Source organism: Varanus komodoensis, unplaced genomic scaffold (genome assembly GCF_004798865.1).
Source record: "Varanus komodoensis strain SLA01 unplaced genomic scaffold, ASM479886v1 scaffold61, whole genome shotgun sequence".
Taxonomy (NCBI): Eukaryota; Metazoa; Chordata; class Lepidosauria; order Squamata; family Varanidae; genus Varanus; species Varanus komodoensis.
The window spans coordinates 2,161,766-2,180,558 of record NW_025336236.1 but is presented as its reverse complement, the minus strand read 5'-3'; the positions used below and the strand labels follow the sequence as shown (position 1 = coordinate 2,180,558).

General features: G+C 40.2%; 1 protein-coding gene across 1 annotated transcript in view; it reads left to right on the top strand.

Moving 5' to 3' along the window:
* The window catches only part of TRHDE (thyrotropin releasing hormone degrading enzyme), a 467,798-nt gene that overhangs the window by 246,622 nt on the left and 202,383 nt on the right, over nt 1-18,793 (top strand). The window contains exon 3 of the mRNA XM_044449813.1: nt 11,821-11,947. Within this exon, the coding sequence (XP_044305748.1) occupies nt 11,821-11,947 (127 nt within the window). The remainder of the gene's footprint in view (nt 1-11,820; nt 11,948-18,793) is intronic.

The window sequence follows — 18,793 nt, the reverse complement described above, 5'->3', positions numbered from 1 at the left end:
GAAGATTTCTGAGAGGGGAAAGCATTGAGCCATATAATTCCTTCATTTGGAAGTGGCTGTATTCTCAAGGGGCTTGACCCTTATTCTAACGAGAGCACTCTTGTTGCATTGTGCTTTTCCCCTTACAGTTTAATCAGACAATCTAGAGCACAAGACAGTTCTGCTGAGCCGATTGGGTATCCCTTTGTCCTGCTCAACAGTTGCTTCCTTTAGAACAGGAGGTGGGAATGCTCAAACATCTACCTAATCCTTCTGTTAACAGAGATTTTCCCATCCTACATTGCTATGAATTCAACTTCTCATTCCAGCTTGGAACAACAGGCTACAGGGAATCTTTGACAGGTGCTGTCCAATAGATTCTGTCAGAGAGAGAGGAACCCCCCCCCCCCCTCAGTGTCCCCAGGGACTGCCGGGGAGAACAGGAGGGAAGAAGGGGCCAAATACCTGCAATGAGCCTGATTCTCTGTCAGGTTCATTGTGGGTACTTTGCAAACAACCAAGCAACTGTGGATGGTCATGTGTGAATTACACCAAAGTCCTGAGAAAGTTTATCCTCCTTTGATAACCATGGAATCAAACATCACAAGCACTTATCATGATCAACTGATGTCAGAGATTTAAAAGGTTAGGGAAACAACATGTTTGCTTGGCCTGTAAAATATAGCCGTGGACACAGAAGAGTGAATTATATGCATGGGGGTACTATACCCCTAAAAAGTCTTCATTCTGGTCGTCTGCTTCCTCATCTCTTCTATTGTGGTAGGGCCAGGAGGACCTCCAATGGGCAAGTGTGGGAGAACGCAGTTCCAAACCATACAGGGTATTAGAGATAAACACTAGCACTTCAAATTGTTTTCAGAAGCAGACTAGGAGCTAGTAAAGTTCTTCATGTATTTGTTAGATCAGTTCCAGTTAGTTGAATGACTTATTAACAAACAAGCTTCTGAGCCATCTTCAAAGGCAACAACACACATTCTCGAAGTTACCAGACTGTCTTTATTCAGGAGGGATCACCGATGAAGCATTCTTCCTAGCTGGTGAAGGCATTCTTTGTGAAGGGGGCCTCTAGCAGCAAAATTGAATCATTATGTATCTCCAAACTGTCCATCCAATCCTTGTAAGAGTACAGTTCTAGGAGAACAGTTGAACATCGCCTTCCTAAACAGGAAAACTACCTGCCAGCAGAACCTTTGCATTGTCAATGTTGATTTTTAGTTTGTTGATCCATATCTAATTCTCAAATGATTCCATGGAAGATGTCTGATCCACTAAGGGTTTGTACTGGGGAAAGAGTTGGTCTTTTTAACTTATAAATAAACGGATGTGCCAAAGTGAAGTGGCAAGCTTTTGGATGACACCATATTATACAATAGGCTAAAAAATGAAAATGGGCTGTGAAGAGCTTTGGAATGTTCTCTCAAACTGGATGAATAGCAGTGAAATCATAAATGGCTTCAGCGAATGGGGTGGCATAGAAGTTTACTAAATAAATAAAAATAAATGCAATTAACTGAAAGCAAGTATAAAGATATGCATGTTGGGCCAATCCCCTTCATCCCTTTGAATTCATATAGGCACCAAAGGGTCGTGGCAGGCAGGGACTGATTAGTGAGAGCCTGTGTGGTGAAGTGGTTAGGAGCAGGGCTCTGGGACTCAGGGGTCCTGGGTTCTAGTTTTCACTCAGGTATGGAGCCAATTGGGTGACTTGGGCCCTCAGTCACAGACTGTCAGCCCAACCTGCCTCACAGGGTTGTTGTGGAGATAAGATTGAGAGCTGGAGAAGCAGCATGATCTAAGGCTCTGAATTCTTTAAAAAAAAGAAAAATGTGGGATATAACTCAAATACGCAAACAGGAAAGAGATTTTGGGATTGTGTTGGATTAGAAAGATGAAAATATCAAATTGGTATGTAGTAGCTGTGAAAAATATTAATTCCATTCTAGAACTTTTAAGAAAAGTACTTAAACCTGCTAGTGTCAGAATACCACCATGCAGCTGTATTGTGGGGCTATATGTACAATACTGTGTACAGTATAGGTTAGCACATTTCAGAACACAAAAGGGCAACCAAAATTGTAAAGAGGCTGGACCACCTTTTCCGGGGGGCCAAGATTTTGGGCTTTTAACATTTTTGGGCTTTTAGCTTTTTTATTTGTTTATTACAAACATTTATATCCCATCTTTCCTGACAAGTGCTCAGGACAGCTTACACAACATTAGAAAATTGGTGATCAAGAGGGTATACAATTTTATAATGAAGCATGACATGAAGAAAGTGAATATGAGAATTTTTGTTCCTTTATTTCATAATGTTAGGACTACATCCTATGAAATGGATTGGCAGGAGATTCAGGACAGAAAAAGAAAGTTCTTCATACAATGCACAGTTAATTTATGGAATGTCATCCCATGGCCATTAAAAGATGACTAGGTGAGTTCATGGGAAATATGCCTAGCCACAGCTACTAGTCATCATTGTGACTGTATGGAACCTCTTGAGTCAGTGATCATATGAATGTCACTGAATATTGCTAAAAGCAGTATTGAAAGAGGGTTACTGCTCTTGGAAAGTCCAGAAGCAGGCCACAGAGGCATCTGATTGGCTGTTGTGAGAAACAGGATGTTAGACAGACCTTTGATCTGGTCTAATAGACTCATCTTATGAATTGGTTGTATTTAAGATGACCCTATGTCTGCATCATATGTAGAAAAAAGATGGGAATAGGACACTGGAGAAGGAAATGGTAACCCACTCCAGTATCCTTGCCATGAAAACCCCATGGACAGTACCAAAAGGCAAAAAGATATGACGCCAGAAGATGAGCCCCTCAGGTCGGAAGGTGTCCAATGTGCTACTGGGGAGGAGCAGAGGGCTAGTACTAGTAGCGCCAGAAAGAATGAAGTGACTGGGTCAAATCCGAAAGGACACTCAGTTGTGGATGTATCTGGTGGTGAAAGGAAAGTCTGATGCTGAGAAGATCTATACTCCATAGGAACCTGGAATGTAAGATCCATGAATCAAGGCAAGCTGGATGTAATCAAACAAGAGATGACAAGACTGAACATCGACATCGACAGGAATCAGTGAACCAAAATGGACAGGAATGGGTGAATTTAATTCAGATGACCATCAGGTATACTACTGCGGGCAAGAATCCCTCAGAAGACATGGAGTAGCCTTCATAGTCAATCAAAGAGGAGGAAAAGCAGTACTGGGATACAATCTCCAAAATGACAGAATGATCTCAGTTCGAATCCAAGGCAAACCATTCAACATCACAATAGTCCAAGTCTATGCCCCAACCACTGATGCTGAAGAGGCTGAAGTCGACCGGTTCTATGAAGGCCAACAACACCTTCTAGAATTAACACCAAAAAATGATGCCCTTATCATCATGGGGAATTGGAATGCTAAAGTAGGAAGCCAAAAGATAACTGGAATAACAGGCAAGTTTGGCCTTGGAGTACAAAATGAAGCAGGGCACAGGCTGGTAGAATTTTGTCAAGAGGTCATAGCAAACACACTTTTCCAACAACCCAAGAGATGACTCTACACATGGACATCACCAGATGGTCAACATAGAAATCAGATTGACTATGTGCTCTGCAGGCAAAGATGGAGAAGCTCTATACAGTCCGTAAAAACTAGACCAGGAGCTGACTGTGGCTCAGATCATGAGCTTCTTGTTACAAAATTTAGCCTTAAGTTGAAGAAAGTAGGGAAAAGCACTAGGCCACTCAGGTATGACCTAAATCATATCCCTGATGAATATACAGTAGAGGTGACAAATAGATTTAAGGAATTAGATCTGATAGAGTGCCTGAAGAACTAGGGACAGAGGTTCGCAACATTGTGCAAGAGGTAGCAACTAAAGCCATCCCAAAGAAAAAGAAATGCATGAAAGCAAAATGGCTGTCTGAGGAAGCTTTACAGCTAGCTGAGGAAAGAAGGGAAACGAAAGGCAAGGGAGAAAGAGAAAGATTCACCCAATTGAATGCAGAATTCCAGAGAATAGCTAGAAGAGGTAAGAATGCCTTCTTAAATGAACAGTGCAAAGAAATAGAAGAAAACAATAGAATAGGGCCAGAGATCTTTTCAAGAAAATTGGAGATATGAAGGGAACATTTCATGCAAAGATGGGCATGATAAAGGACCAAAATGGCAGGGACCTAACAGAAGCAGAAGAGATTAAGAAGAGGTGGCAAGATTACACAGAAGAACTACGTATATAAGAAAGAGCTAAACGTCCCTGATAACCACGATGGGGTGGTCACTGACCTCAAGCCAGATATCCTGGAATGTGAAGTCAAATGGGCCTTAGGAAGTCTGAGCAACAACAAAGCTAGTGGAGGTGACAATATTCCAGCTGAGCTATTCAAAATCTTAAAAGACGATGCAGTAAAAGTGCTACACTCGATATGCTAGCAAACTTGGAAAACTCAACAGTGGCCACAGGATTGGAAAAGGTCAGTTTACATTCCGATCCCAAAGAAGGACAATGCCAAAGATTGTTCAAACTACCGCACCATTGCACTCATTTCACATGCTAGCAAAGTTATGCTCAAAATCCTACAAGCTAGGCTCCAGCAGTATGTGGACCGAGAACTACCAGAAGTACAGGCAGGATTTCAAAGAGGGAGAGGAACTAGAGATCAAATTGCCAACATACGCTGGATCATGGAGAAAGCTAGGGAGTTCCAGAAAAACATCTACTTCTGCTTCATTGACTATGCTAAAGCCTTTGATTGTGTGAATCACAACAAATTGTGGCAAGTTCTTAAAGAGATGGAAGTACCTGGCCATCTTATTTGTCTCTTGAGAAACCTATATGTGGGTCAAGAAGCAACAGTGAGAACTGGACACAGCTACTGATTGGTTCAAAATTGGGAAAGGAGTTCGGCAAGGCTATATACTGTCGCCCTGCCTAATTAACCTATATGCAGACCACATCCTGAGAAAGGCAGGGCTAGATGAATCACCAGTTGGAATTAAGATTGCTGGGAGAAATATCAACAACCTCAGATATGCAGATGGTACCACTCTAATGGCAGAAAGTGAAGAGGAACTAAAGAGCATCTTGATGCGGGTAAAGGAGGGGAGCGCAAAAGATCGTGGCATCCGGTCCTATCACTTCCTGGTAAATAGATGGGGAAGAAATGGAGGTAGTGACAGATTTTATTTTCCTGGGCTCCAAGATCACGGCAGATGGGGACTGCTGCCAAGAAATTAAAAGACGCTTGCTCCTGGGGAGGAGAGCTATGGCAAATCTAAACAGCATACTAAAAAGCAGAGACATCACCCTGCCAACAAAAGTATGTATAGTCAAGGTATGGTTTTCCCAGTTGCAATTTATGGCTGTGAAAGTTGGACCATAAGGAAGGCTGAGCACCGAAGAATTGAGGCCTTGAATTGTGGTGCTGGAGAAGACTCCTGCAAGTCCCTTGGACTGCAAGGCGATCAAACTGGTCAGTCCTAGAGGAGATCAACCCTAACTGCTCTTTAGAAGGCCAGATCCTGAAGATGAAGCTCAAATACTTTGGTCACCTAATGAGAAGGAAGGACTCCTGGAGAAGAGCCTAATGCTGGGAACAATAGATGGCAAAAGAAGAAGGGGACGGCAGAGAATGAGGTGGCTAGATGGAGTCACTGAAACAGTTGGTGTGAGCTTATGTGGACTCCAGGGGATGGTGGAGGACAGGAAGGCCTGGAGGAATGTTGTCCATGGGGTTGTGATGGGTCTGACATGACTTTGCAACTAACAACAACAACAAGGACATGTGTACGCATGTTCCCATGTATCTGGCTATCTTGGAGTCCTTTGCACATGAAGTCCTTTGCAGGCAAACATGTATACAAAGTTCCTATGAATTGGAACCTTAATAAGACAGGAATCCTGACAAGCCCCTTTTCCATCAACTTGCAAAGGTCTTGAGCTAGCTGGGTGCATGGGATGCTGAAAGGCAGATGTACACATGAACCAGTCCCTTTTTAGTCCTGCGTGTGATGCCTTGTGGAGCTATAGCATGAATCTGATGGAAATGAGGGATAGAGTTAAATGTCATCTGTGTATTGGGGATGCTGAACTCTAAAATCCCAGGTGACCTCACTCAGTGATGTTAAGTTATTTACCTAGAGGAGGAAATGGCACCCTGCTAGTCCTCACAGTGCTTCCTTTCCTGGTGTCCTTTAAATGTGTTAGACCACAACACCTGTCTTTTTCAGCCAACAGAGTTGTAGTCTAATGTATCTTGAGGGTATCAAGTTGGAAAGACTGCCATAGTGTAATGTTATAGAGGTAGCTTAGCATGGCATAGTCTCTTAGCACCACCTTTCATAATATAGACCTCAAGTAGGAGTGGAAATATCAAAATACTACACCAACAATTCCCAAAACAGGAGTTTACCATTGTAAATGGTGGTTGCTGATTGATCCAGAAGAATAACATCACATCTTGAAGATGTTTCCTTTCCTCTTGGAGCAAATTCTCATGCATGAACTGCACTGAAACAAATGTTTCTTGTACAAATATACAGAACTTTAATTATGGAATTTGCTGCCATGGGAAGTGGTGGTAGTTGCCAATCTGGATAGGTTTAAGAAGGAATTGGACAGATGCATGGAGGAAGAGGAGGCTATCAGTGGCTACTAGTCTAGGTAGATATGTGCTTCCTCCTTTACCAGAGGCGGCATGCCTGCATATACCAGTTGCTGAGGAGCTTGGGCAGGAGGAGGTCTTGCACCCATGCTGCTTGAGGGATCCTGTGGGCACCATGTGTATGGCTTCTGCCACTGTGTATATGGAATGCTTCATTGGCATTATCAAGTAAAAAGTTCTGGTAGATTTTGTCCAGTGTCAGTTACTTTTAATATATAAATAGCTGACATTTATAAAGCACCTTTTCCGAGTTGGGCTGTCTGGCTTATTATGACTTTAGTAATTTAACTGATACTCATCTCCTTCTGATATCTGTTTGATTCAACGACAGCTTGCATGCATTATTCTGTATTGTGACAAGTTTGTTTATATTATTTAAATCTGAAAGCAGGCTATATGGGAATTATGTTTTCCTTGACTTAGATCCAACTGTGCAAAACAATTTAAAACCATTCTGAGCTTAAATTTACTGAAATAAAGCTAATATAGAATTAAGCCCTTGCTTTAAATATCAAACAGCCTGCAGGGATATGAGAAATAATTACATATTGTTGTCAGTCAAGCTTATTTAGCTGTAAAAACAGAATGAACATTATTTTTCTTGCATTCTGAAATGTGTGTTGACAAGTTCATTCTCTGGTATTGATCTTATCTATTTGTTCTTGGGTTATCCTGTGGTTTATTATTGAGCTTTGCCTGTTTCTGTATTTTCTAGTTACCTACCTTACAATTTTTATTTCAGCTGAATAGAAGGGCATTTGCCATTTATCTGCTTCTTCTCATACATGCTCTCCATGTTCAATGCATAGCAATTGCTTTGGTCTACATCTATATAAGTAGCAGAATCCAGAGTAGCTGAGGTTCCCCCCAAGGGACTTGTTTTCCATCCTGTGCAAATATAATGTTTGATGTAGCAGTGTCCTCACAATATGATTGTTAGCTCACCTAATTCACATGCTTAGGACTTCTCTCCAGTTTGCTCCTTGTAGTGACAATTGGTATTTTCCCTATTTGGAAACTGTGAGTTCTCACGTTTTTACTTACTCATGATGAATATTAGCTGTAAGACTACATTCACAGGAAACACTAATTTCATGACATCAACATTTTAAATTCTCTTGTGATGACCTAGGAATGTGTGAATCAGCCATTTGCTCTTTTTCTTCCTTAAAAAAAAAGTCCATAAGCATTGAAAAGGTGCAGCAAGTTTTAAAAGACCACAGTGACACCTTACCTTCAAATTTGCGGATCCTGAGTAATGCAGAAGCAAGAGGCGAAAATGTATTTGGTCAGATAAGCTCATTGTGGAATGGACAGCACTGGACAAGGAGGAAAGAAAAGCAAGAGGAAGAGAAGATGTAAAGTAGGGATCCATAATTTTTTCACCCTAAAGGGTCACATTCTTGATGCTGCTGACATGCTGTGCCACACATATCTGCAATTCTATATACACACTTACATGCACTCTGAGGAGCAACAGATAGGAGAAGGAAGGCTGCCAGGGCTCATGGGTTTTGTGCCTTTGGCATAAAGATGCAATTGAATTCGCCAGCACAGAACAAATTCAGTGGCATTATCTAGGGCTGTCTTTCCATACACTGTGGTCTCATTCAGACTTGCGTAACTCAGCTTAATAAGGACAAGCTGTTGGCCTGCTCTGACAGATGGGAGCTTCCACTTACAGCCATGTGAAATAGGGGTAGGGTACAAGGCACTTTTTTGTAAATGTTGAATGTTGTGCTGTGATTTATAAGATCTCTTATAAAGGCCTGACCATGTGGAAATCCAGACTTATATTCTGTACCTATGAGCAGAGGTAGACCCTTCACCAGAGCTGCTTCTAGTTACAATATTATTCTGTATAGATCATGGAGGTTATGCATCTGGTTTTACTAAATGTGTAGAACACTAAGAAAAGGAAATGAAAGCAAGGAAAATTCCATTTATTGCATGAATCATTAGATTAATTATATTGTTTTCCATTTTACATTATCTTAGAACCAGGAAATAAGTATTCAAATTTGAAGAGGAATCATGATTTTATAAAAGTTCTAAACTCTCAAGTAAAGCCATAGGAAATTATTTGGTTTCCTCCATCCCCTATTCTGGTATTTCAATGTACTTGAGGGAATGATATGACCATACCTTTTGTGATATTTGTCCTCAGTAAGAAGTGAGGTAAATTATTATTATTATTATTATTATTATTATTATTATTATTATTATAACATTTCTATGCCGCCCCTTGCCGAAACCTCGGGGCGGCTTACAACATGATAAAATACATTGAAATACAATAGTACATAATAAATTACCATTAAATATGAAAATACAAAAAATACATTGATTTACAAATATAAAATTAAAATTATCAGTATAAAATAAAAATATAGGAGGAGAAAGAGAAGGAAGAAGAAGTTGCCCTGGCCAGATCATATGTTTTAACAATTGAAATGATGTTTAAATAAAAAGGTCTTTACCTGGCGCCGAAAAACCAGTAACGACGGTGCCAGGCGGACCTCTTTGGGGAGTGAATTCCATAGGTTGGGCGCCACCGCAGAGAAAGCCCTCCTCCGGGTACTTACTCTCCTAATTTCTTTCATGGAGGGTTCCCGGAGAAGGGACTCTCCCGCAGATCTCAAAGGGCGGTCGGGCATATACGGACATAAGCGCTCGTTCAGGTAGCCAGGACCCAAGCCGTTTAGGGCTTTATAGGTCATAATCAACACCTTGAATTGGGCCCGGGCTTCAATGGGAAGCCAGTGAAGCTGACGGAGGACTGGAGTCATGTGAGCATAACGCCCCATCCCCGTCAGCAACCTGGCAGCTCTATTTTGCACCAATTGAAGTGTTCGGACTGGACATGTACATATTCCATATTGCATGCAGGCCTTTTGTGTCATGCACTTTTGAGAACTTGTTATAGGAAAAAAATCTGGTCAAGGTATCTGTCTGACTTATAAATCTGGGATATCTTCAAATTTTGTGCAACTTCTTTCTGTGCATGGTGAGGCAGTTGGGAACATTCAGTAAACCCACCCACTGCTTGCAATAATTGAAGAAATAATGGTTAGCTTCCGACTGGTTGTTGTGAAAACTGGGTTTTTTTTGTTCTGTATTAGAAGTTTGTAAGTGCAACATGCATTGCTAATCTTTTCAAAAGAAGGATTTTTCAAGGTGCTTGAGAAGTAGTTTATGCTCTGAGAATGCTTGAAAAATACAAATAGTTCAAATGATTTGAACTATTCCTTTTGCTGAGCCTACTTGCATTGCTGACAAGTCATTCACAGATCTCTACCTTCCTGGTCATATTAGGATTTATGCCTAAGATTTAACCACAGCATGCTTGATTATTTGCAGTTTTTATGTGCTGCCAAATAACCACCATTCTCTGAGTGATAAACAATAAAAAGTTACCACCATAAAAATAAATAAAGCAACAAGATAAATAACATCTGAAAACAAGATAAAATAGAATATAACTGGAGCAAAAGCATTACAATCATAACTAATAAGCAGTAGAATATTTTGAGTTTGGAATGTTTGGGAAAATAGGTTTTCTGACTGACATTGAAAGGCGCTCAATGTATTTATTTATTTATTTATTTATTTATTTATTTATTTATTTATTTTTCGATTTATATCCTGCCTTTTTCCTACAAAGGGCTCAAGGTAGCTTACATCATTCTCCTCCTCCATCTTATCCTCCTCCATGTATGTGCCAGAGGAGACTTTCTGGGCATGGTGTTTTGCTTCCAGTTGGTCCCTACTGGCGGGCCATCTCTCTAGTAAACATCCATATCACACCATTTGCTAGGGGCTTTCTTGTGGGTAAAGAAACATGTTGTAACAGGGCTATACAAGAATGAATGCTTTATGTAAAAAAGCTTAACTTCTAATAATTTGGAAAAATGCTGAAGAGAAAGCTCCCAAGATTCCACAGCTTTGTGCCAATGCTGTGATTCTGACAGTAATGATCACTGTGAGCCCACAAAATTTTGCTAGTGGAATCATGAATCACCTGTGGATTCTAAAAACATTGGCCAAAGCCAGGTAATTAAAGAAAAATCTATCCATGACATAGTATTTGCAGAAAATACTAAGCAGGTGTTTATGATTCAGAATTTTGGCTTATCATTCATGAACAAACTCGCCTGTGTGTGCAGCCCAGTCGACATTTGCTTGTGTCCCACAGGTGGGAATGGCCAGAAACTTGCCAAGTAGTTGGGAAAGCTTAGTTGGCTGTCATCCTTTGAACAAGTTGACACCACAAGCCAGGGACTGTACCTGCTCCTGTTTGCTGGAGGAACCAAGTGGGACTGATCAAACACGAACATGTTTGCTGCTGAGTGATACACTGGGATTCTAAAAATTCTGGTTTAGTGTTTTGTGCCTTTGTAAGTAACAGCCCAGGCGACAGAAGCAGTGAAGACTGCATCCAGCACCCACTAAATGAAGAAATAGCTGTTATATTTGGGTGATTCATTCAGGAAGACAGCTGAAATGTTTGCCACTGAATGCAGCATCAACATCTAAATTGTGTAAGAAGTATGAACAGCTTTAATATACTTCATTTGAAACTAGAAATGGGGCCTGGAGCAGTCATGGATGGGCTTCAGGAATGTTAATTGTTCGCGTACATGAGGAAGCTTATAAATGGTTGTTTCTGAGGGCTTATTTTGCTCATCTGAAAAGCTGTCAGTGCTAGTATGAAGATGGGTGGATGAATCCATATATTACTTACACAGTTTCCTAATATGTTCAGAGTTTGATGGAAAGTGCTTTTAACTTACCATGAACTTATCTCTTTCAGAGTTACCTAAGCTTCAATACATTTGAAGTAGGGAAAGAACCATTATTCCAATCCATTATGTTATCATATCTCTAGAAAACACATGTAAGCAATTGTGTTGAATATTCATGTTTGATTCAAGATGTATTAAAAATCTGTGTATTTGGCTCTTCATACAGAAGCAGTTCTGGGTTGGTGGTCCTCTCAGCTCTGTTACTTTTTATTGTGCAAGCGTGTTCTTTCAGCCAAATTATCTGTTTTACTCATATTAGGAGTCAGACAGAAAAAGAGTGAGAAAATCCCAACAGCCTTGGATCACTGTAGCTTTGCACTGAAGACTGATCTTGTACTTTGTTTCGTTTCTCAACCAGGTCCGGTTGTATGCAAGACCTGATGCAATCCGAAGAGGTTCTGGGGATTATGCTCTAAACATTACTCGGAGACTAATTGAGTTTTATGAAGACTACTTCAAAGTGCCCTATTCCCTGCCAAAATTAGGTAAGGTTTTCCTGGCAAAACATAGCTTGTAAAGAGGAACAGAAACTGCACATGTCATTTTTAAGGCTAAAGATAATGGTTTAAATCCTAACATATGTTCACCAACAGCAGTTTTGTATGGAGTTTATTTTCAGCCAAGTGTGTTTTCCAGGCAAGGGTGTAAATTTCTTCTTTATGGAAGTTAATGGAAGAAAAAATTCCCATCCAGTCTGTTCCCTGAAGCTAATTTGGAGTGATTCCTCCCTCCCACAGCAGGCCTTTGTACCCACCCGGCATTGTTTGAGACATCTGAAGGGACTTTTCAGGTGCACAGTTGGCTGCCCTTGAAGTTATGCAAACTTCTCTAGGGTTATTTACCTTTGTAGCAAGCCAGATGAGTGCTAAATATTCATTTGTAACAGTAGGGAGAACAGGCTTGTATGCCTTTAGTCTAGTCTTAAACAATCCAATTGATAGGACTTTGCCCCACTTGAAAAGAAATGTTTTACTGATTTGTTCTAGATTGTGTGTGTGTGTGTGCCCACACGCTCAGCATATTTGAGCTTGCTTCCACTAGACATCCCTCAAGCTATATTAATTTGACTTTTTAAGACTCAAAACCATTAAGACTCTTTGTCACCTACAGAGCAAAAAGTATTCAAAAGCTGAGTTCTTTTCTTAATGATGAATTTATTATTGATATTATTTTGCTTATTGAGATGACTCGGTAAGGATAATCATAGGCTTGCTTTGTAGTTCAGTCAGTCTGAGCCTAAAAGTACATGTTTTCTTTCATTGTTTCTGGTAACACTCTTCTCCCACACGCTGGAATATTTCATGCTGCGTCATTATACCTGTCCTCTTGAGGAAGCCATGGGGCCAAGATCCAGAAAACATACTCCTCAGCAGCTCCTTTAGTGATCATGAGTGTGTTCTGCTTTCCAACCCGGGGTGCTCCTCCCTGGCGTTCAGCGCCTCTTTCATTAAAGCTCTCGCCTGCCGAGTAGCATCATTTGCAGCCTTGCAGCTAATGGTGTGGCAGGAGACACCTTAATTGAACTCTTGCAAGTGGGTGTTTTATGCATATTTAATAAGTGTGAAATGGCATTTCTTTTTTCCTTTCTTAATTGGTATGTTATATACGGTACCACACTAAAAGTCAAAGTAGTTGCACAGAAGCTTGTTAATATGAGATCACACTCACACCAGTTCATTGCTTTTAGTTTCATCTCTGCCTACAATTTGTGCAGCATAAGTGTTTGTCATGAAAATATGATGTGAGTTACAGTCTTACAGTGTGGGGAGAAGTCTTCTTCTTTCAAAATAAGCCAGTGATTAAAAGGAAAACGTCTTCCTAACTGGGAGAAAGACAATCAGAGTTGTTTAGTTCAGTTGACTGTGCATGATAGCCGAGTAACATGATAGCCAATATACATCATTTTCTGTATATCGGGTAAAGCCCTTGGTAGTTATAGGCAGCCCATAAATATGTGTATAAATAAATAAATAATAACATGTGGCCTTGCATTTCAATATTCTGTATAGGTTATTAGACACTGCAGTTTGTAGGCCGTATTATATTTAGTTGTGGTGCTACTGGTAGATTGAGCGGAAAGTGTTTGTTTTTTCCCATTTGTTCTGGATGGGGTTTCAGTTCTCTAAGGACCCAGCTTGTATGTTGGAAGTGCTAATCAGGCCCTTACTTTGGATGCCCAAGGGGCTTCTGTGGGTGATAACATGTTTTGGCAGTTGAAACTGGTAACCTGTAGCCACTCCTATGCCAGAGTAACGTCCAGGTTAGACTAGTGCCATGTATTGCACATACTGTTCGGAAACTACTTAGAAATTGGTTCAGAAAACCTGTAGCTACATTACTGGTTAGGGCTTAGTAGTAAGCACACACTACTACCATCTTAGAACAGCCTCACTAGATTCTCTCCATTTCCTGGTACAACTCAAAAGTGTTGATTTCATTTTAATGCTGCATCTGGTCTGGGCTTCGCACATCACAACAATCAACAGCAGTGAGTTACCAGAGTTTTTTGTCCACCAAAATGATGGTTTCCAGAAATCACTGTGGTAGTTTTCTTTCCACCCAATCCTGTGTGACTCTGTGGACACATGTTCCAGGAGCCATTACTGCATCTCTTTTTGGCTGCCTGTTCATAAATGATCCGCTGAGTGTGCCTCTCTGTTTCCTTCCTCTTCCCTTCAACCCTTTCTCCTACTTCCTGTAGCTGGTTGATATACTTTCTGTTGCCTGTTCCCACTGAAAAAAATAACCCCTATACATGTTGCCTCTTGCTTCTTTGCCCATGACCTTATTAAGTCTTTGCTTCCAGTTGTGTCTGGTTCTGCATAGCAATGCACTTCTTTTATTTCTCCCTGCTACCTCATGCCCATGCATGGCAGAGAACCTCCACTCTCTAGCAGTTCTTCCACCTATCCTGCCTCCCACCCGTGTTACATGTGTGAACCGGATATTTTCCACACCTTCCCTACCACAGAGCTTTTCTCACCCATTCAATCGCAGTTTAGCACTGATTTAATTTTTTCAGGCCCTCAATTGCTACCCAGCTTCCTTACCCTTCCCACTGCCAGAGCTGTGGTCCAGTTGTAATCTGCGGCTTCAAATGAACTATCAGCCTTCTTCTAGTAAAAACATAATTTTGAAACTAAAATGCAGATTTTGCATTCAGAGTTTAAAAGTAAAACCCATCCTACAATTAAAAGATTATTTTATTGACTAATTCAGATACGGCTATATTACTGCCTCAGAGCTTCTTCTGTATGCTGCTTTCAGGCAACTTGCTGGCTGTGTGTACTTCTAAAGGAATGATCCTGCAATGATGTTCTAGTTTCTCATTTCATAACTACTTAGATGATGATGATGATGATGATGATGATTATAACATTTCTATGCCGCCCCTTGCCGAAACCTCGGGGTGGCTTACAACACAGTAAAATACATTGAAATACAATAGAACATAATAAATTACCATTAAATACAAAAATACAAAAAATACACTGAGTTATAAATATAAAATTAAAATTATCAGTATAAAATAAGTAAATAAAAATATAGGAGGAGAAAAGAGAAGGAAGAAGAAGTTGTCCTGGCCAGATCATATGTTTTAACAATTAAAATGATGTTTAAATAAAAAGGTCTTTACCTGGCGCCGAAAAACCAGTAACGATGGTGCCAGGTGGACCTCTTTGGGGAGTGAATTCCATAGGTTGGGCGCCACCACAGAGAAAGCCCTTCTCCGAGTACTTACTCTCCTAATTTCTTTCATGGAGGGTTCCCGGAGAAGGGACTCTCCCGCAGATCTCAAAGAGTGGTCGGGCATGTACGGACGTAAGCGCTCGTTCAGGTAGCCAGGACCCAAGCCGTTTAGGGCTTTATAGGTCATAATCAACACCTTGAATTGGGCCCTGGCTATATTATTATAAGAGGAGAAAGCCTGTCAAAGTAAAGCAAGGAGCAATGCATGTGTTGCTAGGCAGACATTGGGAACAGAGATCAGGTGACCGGAGCTGCCACATGTTTTGCCTCTCTTGATGTGCATCACTGCAGGAGTTTGGAACCAGCAGCAGTAGACAGCTGCCCCTGAATCAGATGCCATGATTCAGACACCATGGTTCAAACAAACCCAAGTACTGATTGTTGTGTCTTAGCGGAGTTAGCAACAACGATCAGAATGGTCAATGGTCAAAATGTCAGTCCCATGACACAGGAAACAACCAACCATAACTAAACCATAGTTGGTTGCTATGTCAGTCTTTGCGTGGAAATGGGGATGTACTGTTGCCCAGTAATTTCAGTGAGGATAAAATTACTGCTGTTTCTATATAATTTGTGCCCAGCCTAAGAAAAATGCTTCTCATTTAAGGACTGAAATGGCATTTTAAACCATCTCTGCTTCCATATAGTGCATATTTCTTTGCAAGAATTCTAGAGGAAACAGCAGTAAAATACTCTTCTAGCAATAAGCTAATACTAAACTACTGTTGATTTTAATATAAACTTCTCAACAGCAGTTGAAGTAAATTGCAGATGCAAACGGTCTAAGGTTCTGTATTCATGGGGGAAATCACTTGGCTCTCATGATTTTACATTATGCACAGTGTATTTGGGGGCCTCTTGAAAGTTGGCATGTCCAGGCAATAAGGTATTTCATGTGTGCCAAATTGTCTTGATTTGTATACGCCAAATTTGTTTTAGTTTTCTGAGGTTGTTATGGAGCAACCTGGGATGTTTCAAGTAGTTTAGTCTAACTATCACGGCGTGCTTACTTGAAATTCTATTGCCTTGTAAGATACTGTACTTCTTAACACATTTTTATGGGTTCTTGCCCTTTTACAGTCCTTGGAGATATAGGGCTGTAGCTTGAAACTTGTATATTGGATTAATTTGCTTTTCCTCTCCATGCTATCTATATTTTTAAAGTAGCTTCTGCACTGGACACATGAAAAGTAGATATGTATACCATTGGATGGTATGGTCAACTTTTCAGATGTACAAACAATGTACAGTTCTTGTAGACAAGTGTAACCCAACACTATGCATGAAAAATCATTATCACAAATAAACATCTACTTCCATCAAAGAAAATTAATCCTGTAATTCTTCAATAGAAAAGTTCTTTTCTATATTATTAAACAACATTGGTTTAGATATTGGAATAAGATGAGCAGTCTCATATGCCAGGTTGTTATATCTGTACATATATTCTATTTATGTTAGTTATATTAAGTTTGCATAGTATAGCTATGCTTTAGAAGCCCTTTTTTAGGCTTGAAACATGGCATACATGTACATTTACCCAGTACTGCATATTAATTGATGAAATTTGTACTTCATAACATGCTAGTCTTTTTAGTAAAATTATGAAATATTTAATGAAATATATGGAATTTCTAACCTCCACTGATCTAGCTTGGATTACAGCCAAGTGAAATATCATGTATATAGTTCTGCTGACTATGTCACTTATGGGAAATAAGAATTTGAGGCATATCAAACTACATAGCAGTTTGGACAATAAGGACAAATTGAGAAAGGACAATATTTGGTGTTCTCAGAATTTTATGGTTGGTGAAAATAAAGGCAATTTTCTAGGGCTTTGGTATAAAAATGAATGAAAATGTTCAGGATACTTATATATCAAGTTGTAATATATAATTCTTTTGTTAAGTGCAGGTTACAGGTTTTCCAGTGTAGTGGTTAAGAGATTGACCTATGAATCAGGAAGTCATTTATTTGACTCTAGCTTCTGCCAAAAATAATTTGGTAGCTTTCAGAAAGCTGCATTTTTTCTTATCCTATACCACCGATCTGTTATATGGGGATGACAATAATGACTTAACAGCCTGGGGCTTATCCTGTTCTCAGCAGTTTTTCTGAGAGAGTCAAGAGAAGAGAGGTAGAAGATTTTAGCAAGTTCTGCATTAGAGAGATTGGAAGGTTTAGAAACTATAGAGGACATGTATTTTACTTCTGTGTTTCGTATGGGCATAGATATTACAGATGGATAGAGAATACAAAACAAAATTGCAAATTAAAATTTAATAGGTTAGGCCTACCTTTGGGACAAGAGAAGCTGGAAGAAGCCTGAAATCCCTAGTTGTGAGAGCTTTCCAGGTCCCTAGAGAAACATGTTGTTGAAGGAAGTGGAAGAATTCTTTCTCTCCTTGGAATCCACCATTAAGCAGGCGCAAGTTTGCATTCCCAGGGCCACAGAAAAGAACTACCTAAGATTCTCTAGAGCAGTAAGAACTTCATGAAGACTCTGCAATCAAAGTTACAAACTTTTTTTTACAGTCCTTACTCAGTAGACTTGTTCTGGTTTTCAGCTACCATATCAACAGTGTTCCTTATTCATTTCTGTTTTTATTCCAAACGTAATTGGAGCTATCCATGGTGCTTCATGTCAGAGAACACGTTTTGTGATTCAAGTTCCAAAATAGCTCTTTTAAAGCTCAGACAAAAAGAAGCCATGGATAATGAGTGCCACTGACACTGGACTAACCAACCTACCCTGCTGGTATCATTCACCAATGATTTTTTGTACTCACAGAATTCTTCCAATATAAAAAGGGAATTGTTGGTTAATTTAGTTGTTAGTTTGATGTGCTTTTAAATAACGCATTTCCATGTTTCAAGCTCACGTTGGGTAATGGTTGGGTAATCTTTCATAAGACTGCTGCTTTCAAACCAATGGGATGCTGTCTATGGACCATAGGCTTGCTCTGTTCGGTGTGTACGGCAACATTGCTAATATACATTTGAGGAACCAAAAGTTTTCTGGAAAGACCTCTGAACAAAGACTGTGATAAGTACTCAAATTTGCATCTCTATACATTCTGGGCCAACACTGTGGCTTTTTCCTGGTCCCCTTCTCTGCCCAAATAAATTGAATATATAAAAGGAGCATAGCAGAAATCACCTGAAGGATACATGACCAAGTCCTCCCAAGTTTTCAGTTCATATTTACCTCCTAGGAGTTGCCCAGGCCCACCAGAAATGATTTGGTTTGCACAGCCCATGACAGCCCACCATGACCTAATTTAGCAGGGTGTGTGTGGGGCCCCTGCTTGCCATGATTTGCCTTGTTGTGCAAACCCAGCACTGGGGTGGTTTGAGTCTGTTTACAACCCTCAAATAACCCTGAAACAGGCAATGGATTATTTGAGGGTTGCTTTCTCACTGAAACAGTCCACATGCCAGGTTTGCATGACATGGCAAGCTGGGAGCGTGCTGCTACTTGCGTAAGTGGAATGGTTGCTGGCAGGCTCTGGTAAATGTCCTGTGGAAATTGTACATAACACTAAGCACCATGGTCTAAACAGCTGCTCTGTGAAGAC